At 63.3% G+C, this 11355-nt stretch overlaps 1 protein-coding gene across 1 annotated transcript; it reads left to right on the forward strand.

The window, feature by feature from the left end:
* The first annotated feature begins 1205 nt into the window (after positions 1 to 1205).
* Positions 1206 to 7465, forward strand: TRPV4 (transient receptor potential cation channel, subfamily V, member 4). Its single transcript, XM_010582063.1, has 15 exons — positions 1206 to 1587; positions 2656 to 2828; positions 3058 to 3210; positions 3467 to 3607; positions 3709 to 4007; positions 4492 to 4671; positions 4752 to 4910; positions 5047 to 5139; positions 5334 to 5407; positions 5518 to 5683; positions 5909 to 5975; positions 6227 to 6543; positions 6677 to 6804; positions 7033 to 7154; positions 7321 to 7465. The coding sequence occupies exons 1-15, from the start codon at positions 1211 to 1213 to the stop codon at positions 7461 to 7463; spliced, it is 2592 nt and encodes an 863-aa protein (XP_010580365.1). The 5' UTR covers positions 1206 to 1210; the 3' UTR covers positions 7464 to 7465.
* Positions 7466 to 11355: the final 3890 nt, after the last annotated feature.

An 11355-nucleotide genomic window follows, 5' to 3' on the forward strand; every position in this document is an offset into this window, starting at 1 on the left:
CCCCCCCATGTCCCTGGGAGCATCGTGGGCCCCCGCCGTGGGGCTGCCATGGGCAGCTGTGGGACACGCTGCCTAATTAGAAGCACGTTATCCGACAGATATCCCTGCCCGTCCCGGGAGGGCCCAGCCTGCCATTATGGCTCGTTGTACAAAGCTGCAGCCCAGCAGCAAATGATACGTTTCCCGGCTGCTTTTTCTGTCCCAGGACCCGCAGGGAGGGCTGAGCTCCCCGGAGGCAGGAGCTGGGCTGAGCCTTAACACTGCTGTGTTTTGTGGGTGTGTTTTGGTGGAAAGCAGGGTTGGGGGACAGCCCAGGGTCACTCACCTGCCTGTCCGTGCCCCTGCCAGCACCGCCTGCCCAGAGGGACCTGGCAGGCAGGACACGGCGGTTCCCGTGCCATGGTGCAGTCCTTTGCTGTCCGTGCTGGTAGCGTGGCTCTCCTGCAGCCCCGTTTCCTCTGGGTAACCTAAACCCATAATTTCTTGTCCTAACCGCTGCTCCCGCCAGGCAGCACCCACAGGCTGTGACCTCCCCATGCTGCGTCCGTCCCCTCCCCGGTGCCCAGTGTGGCCGTGCCGGCACTGCCGGCTCCCACAGCCGGATCCCACCGAGCCCCCCAAGGCTGCGGGAGTGGTGGGGCATCGAGGACCAGCCCCAGCCCCGCTCCCAGCCCCGCTCCCAGCCCCGCTGCGGCTCATTGCCTCTGGGCGCTTCTCTGGGAGAGGGGTGTATCCCAGGAATGTTTTCTTTCCTTGGGCGGCAGATCGGAGCACACAGGGTCTGCTCTGTGCCCTGTCCTGGGCTGCACCCAAGCTGACCGCAGTGGGGAGAGGCAGCGGGGCCGGGCTCGCCCTTGCCCATTACAGCTGCGCTTTGAAGCCGGCAGCACCACAGCCGGTGGGCCCTCTGCAGAGGTGAGGGGTCCCCACGGCTGGGTAGGTGGGCACTGAGGAGAGTCAGGGCAGGCGGGAGCAGCTGGGAGACCTTGGGCTGCAGGGGGTCTCACTGGCCCCAACAGCTGCCGGGGTCGGCGTGGGATCTGCTCCCACGTGGGGGCACGGTGCCCCGTGGGAGAGGATGGGGAGGGACAGGGATTATTTGGGGATGACATTGGGTTTTCCTCTGCCAGGTCTCCCGCTCTCGTGGAAAGAGCTGGGGGTTGCAGCCACGCAGGCAGGCTGCTCGTTCCTGTCCCCCTGGCCAGGGAGCATGGCAGATGCCGAAGACCCCCCACGCGCTGCTGGCAGTGATGCCGGTGAGGGGCCGGGGGATGACAGTTCTCTCCAGAATGACTCCTTCCCTCTCTCCTCGCTGGCCAACCTGTTTGAAAGCGAGGACACCCCATCCTCTGCCGAGGCAGCCCGGGGCCCCCCCGGCGCTGGGGATGGAAAGCAAAACCTCCGCATGAAATTCCACGGGGCTTTCCGGAAAGGTGCCCCGAAGCCCATGGAGCTGCTGGAGGCTACCATCTATGAGTCGGCTGTGGTCCCTGCACCCAAGAAAGCCCCCATGGACTCCCTCTTTGACTATGGCACCTACCGCCATCACCCCAGCGAGAACAAGCGCTGGCGCAGGAGGGTTGCGGAGTGAGTATGGCGATGCCTGTGCACCCCGGTGCTGGCAGGGAGCGATGGGGTGGGGGGCACCCCGGGCACGCTGGATGCAACATGACGGGTATGGGGATACTCAGCAGCTGGGGATGGGGACAGACCCCTCGTGGCTCTCTGGGTGGTCCTTTGGGGTGCTTTGGGCAGGGGGTGCCATACAGAGAGAACAGCTCCCAGCCAGGCCCAGTGGCAGCGCTGGGCTGCGCCACGCTGCCCCATGCCGTGCCACAGTGCCCTATGCCACGCCACGGCGTGGGTCTGCAGCCCCGCTGTGCCGTGGGGCCGAGAGCGTGGCTCCCCTTCCCCCTTTGCCGGTGCCGTGAAAGAGGCTCTGTGCGCCCAGCCGCTCCCCTGGCCGGTGCGGACGTCTGGCTCCCCGGCATGAAAGGGCTTTTCAGGAGGGCCTCCACCCTCCCCGCGCCAGGAAACCGGAGCTGGGGGGGGCAGCCCGCGGCCGGCCACACAATGCCCCTCTGTGCCGGGCACCTGGGGCGGCCGCCGTGTCCCCCCGCCACTGTCCTCACCCCAGGGGTGCAGCCTGGCCAGGTCCCTTGGGTGGGCAGGGATGCAGGTGGGTGGAGGGGGCCGGGATGCCCCACGTGCCCCCTGCCCCAGAGACCCCTGGCTGGGGCAACTGCCATCCATCCTCCTCCCCCCGCCATTCCCGGTGCCCGGAGCTGGCCGGTTGTCCCGCTGCCACCGACTGCTCCGACCGGTCTGGCTTTGCCCACGGCGCTGGAGCGTGACTGAACTCGAGGCCCGTCCCTGCTGGGAGGGGCACGGCTGGGGGCCCAAAATACTGCAGCACCCAGCTGGGAGCTGGCAAGATGCCCACCAGCCCCTGTGGGCAATACTGAGAGGTGGGATGCTGGGAGAACTGGGCTGCTGTGGGTGGGGAGGCTGCCCCGGCCCCATGGGCGACCGTGGCTGGGGGGTGCCCCCGGCTGCCCATGCCCTTCGGTGGCAGCTAAGCACCCTCAAGCTCATCACATGGGTGGGAAACTGAGGCAGCGGCTCTGGACCCCAGTGCTGGCGCTTCTCCTGCAGGAAGCAGGCGCCGGGCATGAAGGCGCCGGCTCCCAACCCGCCCCCCGTCCTCAAGGTCTTCAACAGACCCATCCTTTTCGACATCGTCTCCCGGGGGTCCCCGGCTGGCCTGGACGGGCTCCTCTCCTTCCTCCTCACCCACAAGAAGCGCCTGACGGATGAGGAGTTTCGAGGTGAGCACCTGGGGCTGGTTCTGCTCTGGGACTGGGGCTGCGCCATGCCACCAGTGGTCCCTGTGTCCCCTCGGGAATGGTGATGCATAGCCCTGGCACGGGGAGGCTGCGATGTGCGGTGCCCGGGAGGAGCTGGGGATTTGACCAGGGAGTGCAGGGGTGCAGGGCTGGGCACCCCCATAGCCTGGTGGGCTCGCCCTGGCCCCCCCTCAGCACCCTCTGCTCCCAGAGCCCTCCACGGGGAAGACCTGCCTGCCCAAGGCGCTGCTCAACCTGAGCGGGGGCAGGAATGACACCATCCCCCTCCTCCTTGACATCGCCGAGAAGACGGGCAACATGCGGGAGTTCATCAACTCGCCCTTCAGGGATGTCTACTACCGAGGTAGGGGGGCACGGGGGTGCTGCTAGACCTGCCCGGGTATTGGGGACCCCAGGGAGGTTTGGGGACTGGAGCAGCAGGGACCCTGGGGAGGATGGAGGATGCTGGCAGGTTGGGGACCAAAGCAGTGAGGACCCCAGGGAGGCTGAGGAGTTCCAGGGGGGCTTGGTGACTGCAGCAGCAGGTACCCTGGGAAGGCCAGAGACCTGGGGGAAGTCGCGGGGCGAGACGGCGGGGCTGACAGGTGCCGGCGGTGCAGGTCAGACAGCCCTGCACATCGCCATCGAGCGCCGCTGCAAGCACTACGTGGAGCTGCTGGTGGAGAAGGGAGCAGATGTGCATGCCCAGGCCCGCGGCCGCTTCTTCCAGCCCAAGGACGAGGGTGGCTACTTCTACTTTGGTGAGTGGGGAGGGAGCTGGTGGGTTGCTCGGAGGGCACCGCCTGCACCCCAGGGATGCCCCGGTGACAGGCTGAGTCCCGACAGCGTGCTGTCCCTGCAGGCGAGCTGCCCCTCTCGCTGGCCGCCTGCACCAACCAGCCCCACATCGTGCACTACCTGACGGAGAACGGGCACAAGCAGGCGGACCTGCGGCGCCAGGACTCTCGTGGCAATACCGTGCTGCACGCCCTGGTCGCTATCGCCGACAACACCCGCGAGAACACCAAGTTCGTCACCAAGATGTACGACCTGCTCCTCGTCAAGTGTGCCAAGCTCTTCCCCGACACCAATCTGGAGACGCTGCTCAACAACGATGGCCTCTCCCCCCTCATGATGGCTGCCAAGACCGGCAAGATTGGGGTACGGTGACCCCCCCCAGTTGCAATCTGTCTGCCGCGCCGCCCCCATCAGCTCTTGGCTGAGACCTGTCACACTCGGTGCACGTCCTTGACAGCAGCGAGCAGCACGGCTTCCCTCTGCAGATGATGCTAGAAACCTGCATGTGCAGCCTATTAACCTGGCTAATTAACCTTTCCCTAATTAACCCCAGGCTCTTGGTACGTCCTGTCTTTTCCCCTGACTTGCCCTTGTCCTCCACTGGTGCGGGCAGGGGGGTCGTTAAAAATGCAAAAGCTGCAGCATCCCGGGGGGCTGCCTGCCTGCCGCGACAGTGTCCCTGCACCCCAGGAGCACCCCAGGCCCCCGTGGGGTGCGGGGGGGGGTTGGGGTGTGCAGCGGTAGAAGGGGAGCTGCCTAGGGTGGGGTGGGAGGAGAGCAGGGTGTCCCGAGCAGGCGGGGGCCAGATGCGGGTTTGCCCACGGGCGAGTGGTCCTCCCTCTGGTAGATCTTCCAGCACATCATCCGACGGGAGATCACGGACGAGGACGCCCGGCACCTCTCACGGAAGTTTAAGGACTGGGCGTATGGCCCCGTCTACTCCTCCCTCTACGACCTCTCCTCGCTGGACACCTGCGGGGAAGAGGTGTCTGTGCTGGAGATCCTTGTCTACAACAGCAAGATTGAGGTGCGCAGGGACCGGGGCGGTGGGGGACCTGGGAGGACCATGGGGCTGGGTCCCTGCTGACAGTGCCCGTGTCCCGCCAGAACCGCCATGAGATGTTGGCCGTGGAGCCCATCAACGAGCTGCTGCGTGACAAGTGGCGCAAGTTTGGGGCCGTCTCGTTCTACATCAGCGTGGTCTCCTACCTCTGTGCCATGGTCATCTTCACCCTTGTTGCCTACTACCGCCCCATGGAAGGCCCCGTGAGTCCTGTGTCACCGTGGCACAGCCCCATGGGCCAGCGACTCCTGGCAGGGGGGGGTTTGCCGGGTCTCTGCCCCAAGCAGCCCTGCCTGTCCTGGGACGGTGGAGCAGCTCAGCTCTGTCCTTTCCCCGCAGCCTCCCTACCCGTACATCACCACTGTCGACTACCTGCGCCTGGCTGGGGAGATCATCACCCTTCTCACCGGCATCCTCTTCTTCTTCACAAACGTCAGTGTGGCGAGGCGGGGGGTCCTCCCGTGGGACAGCTGAGCCCTCCTGGTCTCCATGCAAGGAGTGACTCGAGGGTGACAGCACCATGTCCTAAAGCATCAGCCCCTGCCGTGATGCCTCCAGGACACCGGGACCCTGCCGCAAAGGGGCTTGCTCCCCTGACCCCCCCAACCTCTCCCTCTCTCCTCCAGATCAAAGATCTGTTCATGAAGAAGTGCCCAGGCGTGAACTCCTTCTTCATAGACGGCTCCTTCCAGCTGCTCTAGTACGTGGGGAACCCCTGGGGTCTCCCCGAGCCACAGCACCCCCGGGCTTGCAAGGGGCAGTAGCCAACGATGACTGTGGGTGCAGGGTCTGACCCCAGCTCTCCTCCAGCTTCATCTACTCGGTGCTGGTGATCGTCACGGCGGGGCTGTACCTGGGCGGCATTGAGGCGTACCTGGCTGTCATGGTCTTCGCGCTGGTCCTGGGCTGGATGAATGCGCTGTACTTCACCCGAGGGCTCAAGCTGACGGGGACCTACAGCATCATGATCCAGAAGGTCTGGTGGGGTCAGGGGTCTTCCCCTTCCCCAGCAGGGCTGGTCCTCCTATGGATGTGTGGCCCAAAAGGAGGGTCCTCCATGCTTTCTTTAGGGTTTCTTGTGGCTCACCAATGCCCTGCTCTCAGCCCGACCATCTCTGCGGCATGGCTCGGCCATGGTGCCTGGGCATACAGCTGGGCACTGTGGCCGAGCACGTCTCACCCCACTCTCTATCACTTGCAGATCCTCTTCAAAGACCTTTTCCGCTTTCTCCTGGTCTACTTGCTCTTCATGATCGGCTATGCGTCAGGTAGGTGCGTGGCTGGCAAGCTGGGGCTCAGGGGAAGGACAAGCCCTGCGGCACAGCACGGCCTGGCACAGCATGACAGGGCAGAGGTCTGCAGAGCCCCTGCTCCATCCTACCCATCTGCAGGCTCAGCCTTTGCCTCCTCCTGTGGTGGAGAGGGGCTCAGCCAGCATGGAGCCGTGTGGGGGCCCGCTGTGAACCCCATTCTTGCTGCTGCCTCCACGGACTCGCCATCCCTGTCCCTCCTCCCCCAGCTCTGGTGTCCCTCCTCAACCCGTGTCCCAGCAGTGAGTCCTGTGGCGAGGAGCAGTCCAACTGCACGGTGCCCACCTACCCCTCCTGCCGGGACAGCCAGACCTTCAGCACCTTCCTGCTCGACCTCTTTAAGCTCACCATTGGCATGGGTGACCTGGAGATGCTTGAGAGTGCCAAGTACCCTGGTGTCTTCATCATCCTCCTCGTCACCTACATCATCCTCACCTTTGTGCTCCTCCTCAACATGCTCATCGCTCTCATGGGTGAGACTGTGGGCCAAGTCTCCAAGGAGAGCAAGCACATCTGGAAGCTGCAGGTACCACCCCAGGGCTGCCTGTGCCAGGGAGGGGCTGCAGCACCCCAAGTTCCATCAAGGCAGCACCACCTGGGCAAGGGACTCCCATGCCCGCATTCCCAAGTGGCTGAGGGGTCCCTGATGTCCCCGGCAGTGGGCCACCACCATCCTGGACATCGAACGCTCCTTCCCTGTGTTCCTGCGGAAAGCCTTCCGCTCGGGGGAGATGGTCACTGTGGGGAAGGGCACCGATGGGACGCCTGACCGCCGCTGGTGCTTCAGGTAAAGGCAGGCACCCTCGGGAGCTGGGGACCGGGAGCAGCTGAGCCTCTCCCACTGCAGCGAGCAGCATTTCGGGGTGATGGTGCCGTGCTTTCGTTTGCTGGGTAGTTTGTACTAATCTGGAGCCAGGTGGCATTACTGGTGGTGGGATGGCACAAGGATGCAGGAGCTAATGCTCTGGCACCCAGCCGCTCCGTGCAGCCCTTCCGGGTCTGACCTTCCCTGCAGGGTGGACGAGGTGAACTGGTCCCACTGGAACCAGAACCTGGGCATCATCAGCGAGGACCCGGGCAAGAGCGACACGTACCAGTACTATGGCTTCTCCCACACCGTGGGCCGGCTGCGGAGAGGTAGGCATGGTGCTGTGGGCTGGGAGCATCCCTTGGGATGCTGCTTGCAGCCTCTGATGAGCCCCAAGAGCAGATTTGCTTTGGGGCCTGGGTGGCACAGGGCTGACCAGCAAGGTGGGAGCAGCCACAGGCTCCTGGCTCTGACAAATTCCTGCCATCTCTGCAGATCGCTGGTCGACGGTGGTGCCACGCGTTGTGGAGCTCAACAAGAGCTGCCAGCCGGAGGAGGTGGTGGTGCCGCTGGGGACCGTGGGGACGGCGGAGATGCGGGAGCGGCGGCATGGCCAGGCCCCGAGCTCCCCGCTCTAGCACAGCGGTGCTGGGAGCCGATGGACTCTGCCCAGGCCCCCGGCACGGCCCCGGCACAGCCAGCAGGATCATGGACTAGGCTGGATGGTGCTTGTCTGCTCCTCAGGGAATCATGCAGCCTCTGTCCCTCCAGCAGCTGCTGTCCCAGTGGGTGTCCAGCCTGGATGGGGGGTCCTGGCTCTGCCCTGGCGGTCTCCGGCTCACTCGGATGAGCTCCAGTGCCGCCGCTTCGCTTTGCCACACTGGGGCTGTTGGTTGTGCCAGGCTGGGAACCTCTGCCGCTGGCAGGGTGCAGGGAGCGTGGCCCCCTCCACCCACAAAGGCCAATGGTTTTTGCTACATGTTTTTGCACAAGATTTATACGACTATTTATTTAGCAATAAAGACTGGCCTGCCGCCGCTGCCTCCTCCTGGCATTGACTGATTCCAGCTGGGAGAGTGTCGCTGCAGGCAGGTCTCTGGGAGGGAGGCAGGAGCTTGCTGCTCCCTGTGCCATGGTGGAAGGCCACCCGACACACCGAGCTCATGCTCCTCTGCAGACGGACCCTCCCGCGGTGCCCTGTGCCGCCTGGAGCCTGCTGCCAACCTGGCAGGGCACTGCGATGGTACGGAGCGGGCAGAAGCCCACGGGACCCTGGGCAGAGCACCATGTGTGGCCGCAGATGTGCAGGGCCGCACCGAGCAGCGGATGGGGTCGTGGCTGGCTGCAGCACCCGGTGTCACCCTCCTGGCCTTGGCTGCTCTGCCTGGGAGATGGGAGAGCCCGGGCCTGGCAGCCCTGCGCTCATCCGGAGGTGCGTGGGCAGCAGCGCGCAGCTGCCGTTGCATGGCTGCAGTACGTGGGTATGATGCACAGCTGTGGCACACGCAGCTATGCTAGATGGCTGTGGTGCAGGGCTGTGGTGCAGGGCCCACGGCGCAGGGCCGGCGATGCCCGACTGCATCCCGTCGGGGCCGCTGTTCCACTGGAGGGCACCACACACCGCGCAATGCCGGATTCGGCCCCGGCAGGCAGGAGGGAACCCGGGGCCGGGCCCCGCCGGGCTCCTGCCCCCACGTCCTGCTGGGCAGCCCCGGGCTGGGGGGCAGCCGGACCGGGGGCGAACCGAGGGTCTGCGGCCGAGCTGGGCACCCGCCCCGGTGTCCCTGCGCACCCCTCGCCCCGTCCTCGGGTGGGGACCGGCCTGCGGGATGCGGGTCCGCGGGATGAGGCCGGTGTCCGGCTCCTGCTGGCTGCCCTTGCCATGTCCTGCTGTCGGGCAGGGAATGGGGGTGAAGCGGGGGGGCTGGCGGCTGCCCGGCTGGTGCAGGATGAACTCCCGGCAGGATGGGCAGCGGGACAGGCAGTACTGCCTGGGCAGGATGCTCCCCATCCCATCCCCATCCCCATCCCATCCCTTTCCCCATCCCATCCCCTCCAATTCCCATCCCATCCCCATCCCACCCCTTTCCCCATCCCATCCCCTCCAATCCCAATCCCATCCCCTCCAATCCCCATCCCATCCCATCCCGCCTCTTTAACCGTGTTGCTCCTTTTCTGCTCATCTCCCCTCGCAGCCATCTGCAACGGCGTAGTTTCCTTTTGCAGCCGGGCATTGTGTAGGTCTGAAGGACTGACTGGGCTGGCACGATGGCATGGTGGCAGGGACACTGGCCAGGGCCTTGGAGGCAGCCCAGCTCGCTAAGCAAATGATATAGCAGAAAAGGGGACACTTCTTCAAACTTGATTACTCGCCGTTAGCTTTAACTGCACTGTCTCCGTTTAAATGTGATTTACATATATCTCTCATATTGTGGTTTAAGTATTTCCCCAGGGTGAGGGAATGAATAAGTTTCATTATCACTACTTAGGAGAGGCTGAGGTTTCAGCTCTCGGCTCACGCTGCATAATCGAATGAGGACCTGAGCCGGCTCCTGCTTTCACGCCAGCTGTTATTTGAAAATGATAAACTTTGCTTTTGCCCAGCCGGGCGGCCAGGCCCCACCAGGTACACGGCGGCCAGTGCTGGCCGGGCAATGTGGAGCAGCTGGGCGAGCCCCGGCACGGGGCTCGGCCGCCCAGCGTGCCAGAGGTGGGTTCTGTGCCATGGCTGCCCCCAGCTACAGTGCCGGAGATGCGATTTTCCAGCGTAATTGGTAATAAACTGTTTTTTTTCACTCCCGTGCAAATTCTAATGTCCCAAAGCTGAGGGGCTGTGCGTGAGCAGGGTTTGAAGTGGTTGGGATGCAGGAAAGGCAGACATCGGCGTGCCCTAGCACCCTGTGCTATCATGCTAGAGCCCATGGTGGCTCGGTGGGGATGGGGATACCACAGCCACGACGGTGACATCCCGGCATGAGATGCTTCTGCCACCTTCGGGGCTGCAGGACTTGCATTTGGCCCTTTTATACCCTGCTCTCCTAAGCCCTGAGCTATTGCACCCTCTGCCTTCAGGCATGGCCACGGAGGTGGGGGGCATCCTGAGGGGCTGGTGGGCTGGGGGTGCTTCGGCACGGCCCCCTCCCGCCCCCCCACCGCCCTGCCAGCGATGACAAACCCAACAAAAGGAAGAGAAAAGCACTTGTCATCCAGAATGCGGAGCGCGGAAGCAAATTTATTTTTAGATAAATCTAAAGCTTAATTTGTGAAGCTAATATCAATCAAAATGAGAGATGGGGTTTTTTAAGTCTTTTTGCAGCCATGCAATTTATACTGCCTGTCTCTTCTCCTCACTCTCAAGCAGCAAAGGTGGCCGCTAAGTTTAATATCAGCCTCATGCACACCTGCCTTAGAAATTATTATTATTTTAATAGGAAGATATTTGCAGACCAGAAATGGGATCGTTTCCCCCCGCTGCGTTCCTGCAGCACTCGTGGGGTGCTGCGCCCTGCAGGGGTGTGGGGGCATGGTGGCTTTGCCCTGAGTGCTGGGATGCATCTTGGGGGTCCTTGCCCCATCTCCAGCTGGTGTCCACACGCGTGTCGGGTCCCCAGGGACTCACCTGCACCCACCGGAGCCGGCATTGTGGCAGCCCTGGATGGAGGCAGGTGCCCACCAAGGAGGGACACATTTATTTTGGATTATGCATTTGAAGTCCTCCCGTGCACAGTGAAGTCCTCCTCCAAGAGAGAGCTATCTGAGGGGAGAATTAACCTGCTAAATAATAAAAACCCCGCGCACCTCCTAATGAAATGTAATGACTTTGAGACCGGCAAGATGGATCGCGCCGTCGCTCCCAGCCGTTCGCCCTGATTTATGGCAATGTGGGAAATATGATGGAGGCAGCGCTAATGAATCCCCCCCCCTCCAAGGAGCACTGGTAATGGAGCAAAGTTTCTCCTGGGGCCCGCAGTGAGGCTCCTTGCACCAGGCAGCCCTGGCCTCCGTAGGGTCCCCCCACTTTGGTAGCCCCCAAAGCAGGGGGGAGCCCCACAGAGGGGTCGCAGCTGGCACCACCACTCTGTGCCCAGCACAGAGGGACCCACCAGCACTGCCGTGCTTCAGCCTCACGTTTCTTTTGATGTGGCATATTTTAATGACAAAGATCTAAGCAAATATCTTCCTCCAGCCGATCTAATTTTAACGCGTAGACAGGCAATGGCATCCCACCCCCACCCCCCCCAGTAACATTAACCTCCGTGAAAATTTCCTTTTGTCCCAATTTCTCTTTGTTCCCTGGATGGGCTGTCATGCCGCTCACTGCTGGTGACAGAGCGGTCCTCTCCTGGCATGCCATAAATATCGGCAGAACCACACGCACCATGGTTATGGCAAGAGAGTGAATGAGACAAATGGAGCCACGCTCCCTGGGTGCAGCTGTGGCCGTGGGGCAGCTCCGGGCACGCGGCTGCACGGCTGTGTCCCTGTCCCCATCCCTGTCCCCCCATCCCTGTTCTCATCCCTGGCAGACCT

Source organism: Haliaeetus leucocephalus, unplaced genomic scaffold (genome assembly GCF_000737465.1).
Source record: "Haliaeetus leucocephalus isolate CR32 unplaced genomic scaffold, Haliaeetus_leucocephalus-4.0 Scaffold840, whole genome shotgun sequence".
Classification (NCBI taxonomy): domain Eukaryota; kingdom Metazoa; phylum Chordata; class Aves; order Accipitriformes; family Accipitridae; genus Haliaeetus; species Haliaeetus leucocephalus.

Coding starts and splice junctions, on each gene's coding strand:
- TRPV4 (XM_010582063.1), top strand. CDS start 1,211: ATGGCAGATGCCGAAGACCCCCCACGCGCTGCTGGCAGTGATGCCGGT. Junction 6,544..6,676: donor AGCACATCTGGAAGCTGCAG/GTACCACCCCAG, acceptor TGTCCCCGGCAG/TGGGCCACCACCATCCTGGA. Junction 6,805..7,032: donor GACCGCCGCTGGTGCTTCAG/GTAAAGGCAGGC, acceptor CCTTCCCTGCAG/GGTGGACGAGGTGAACTGGT.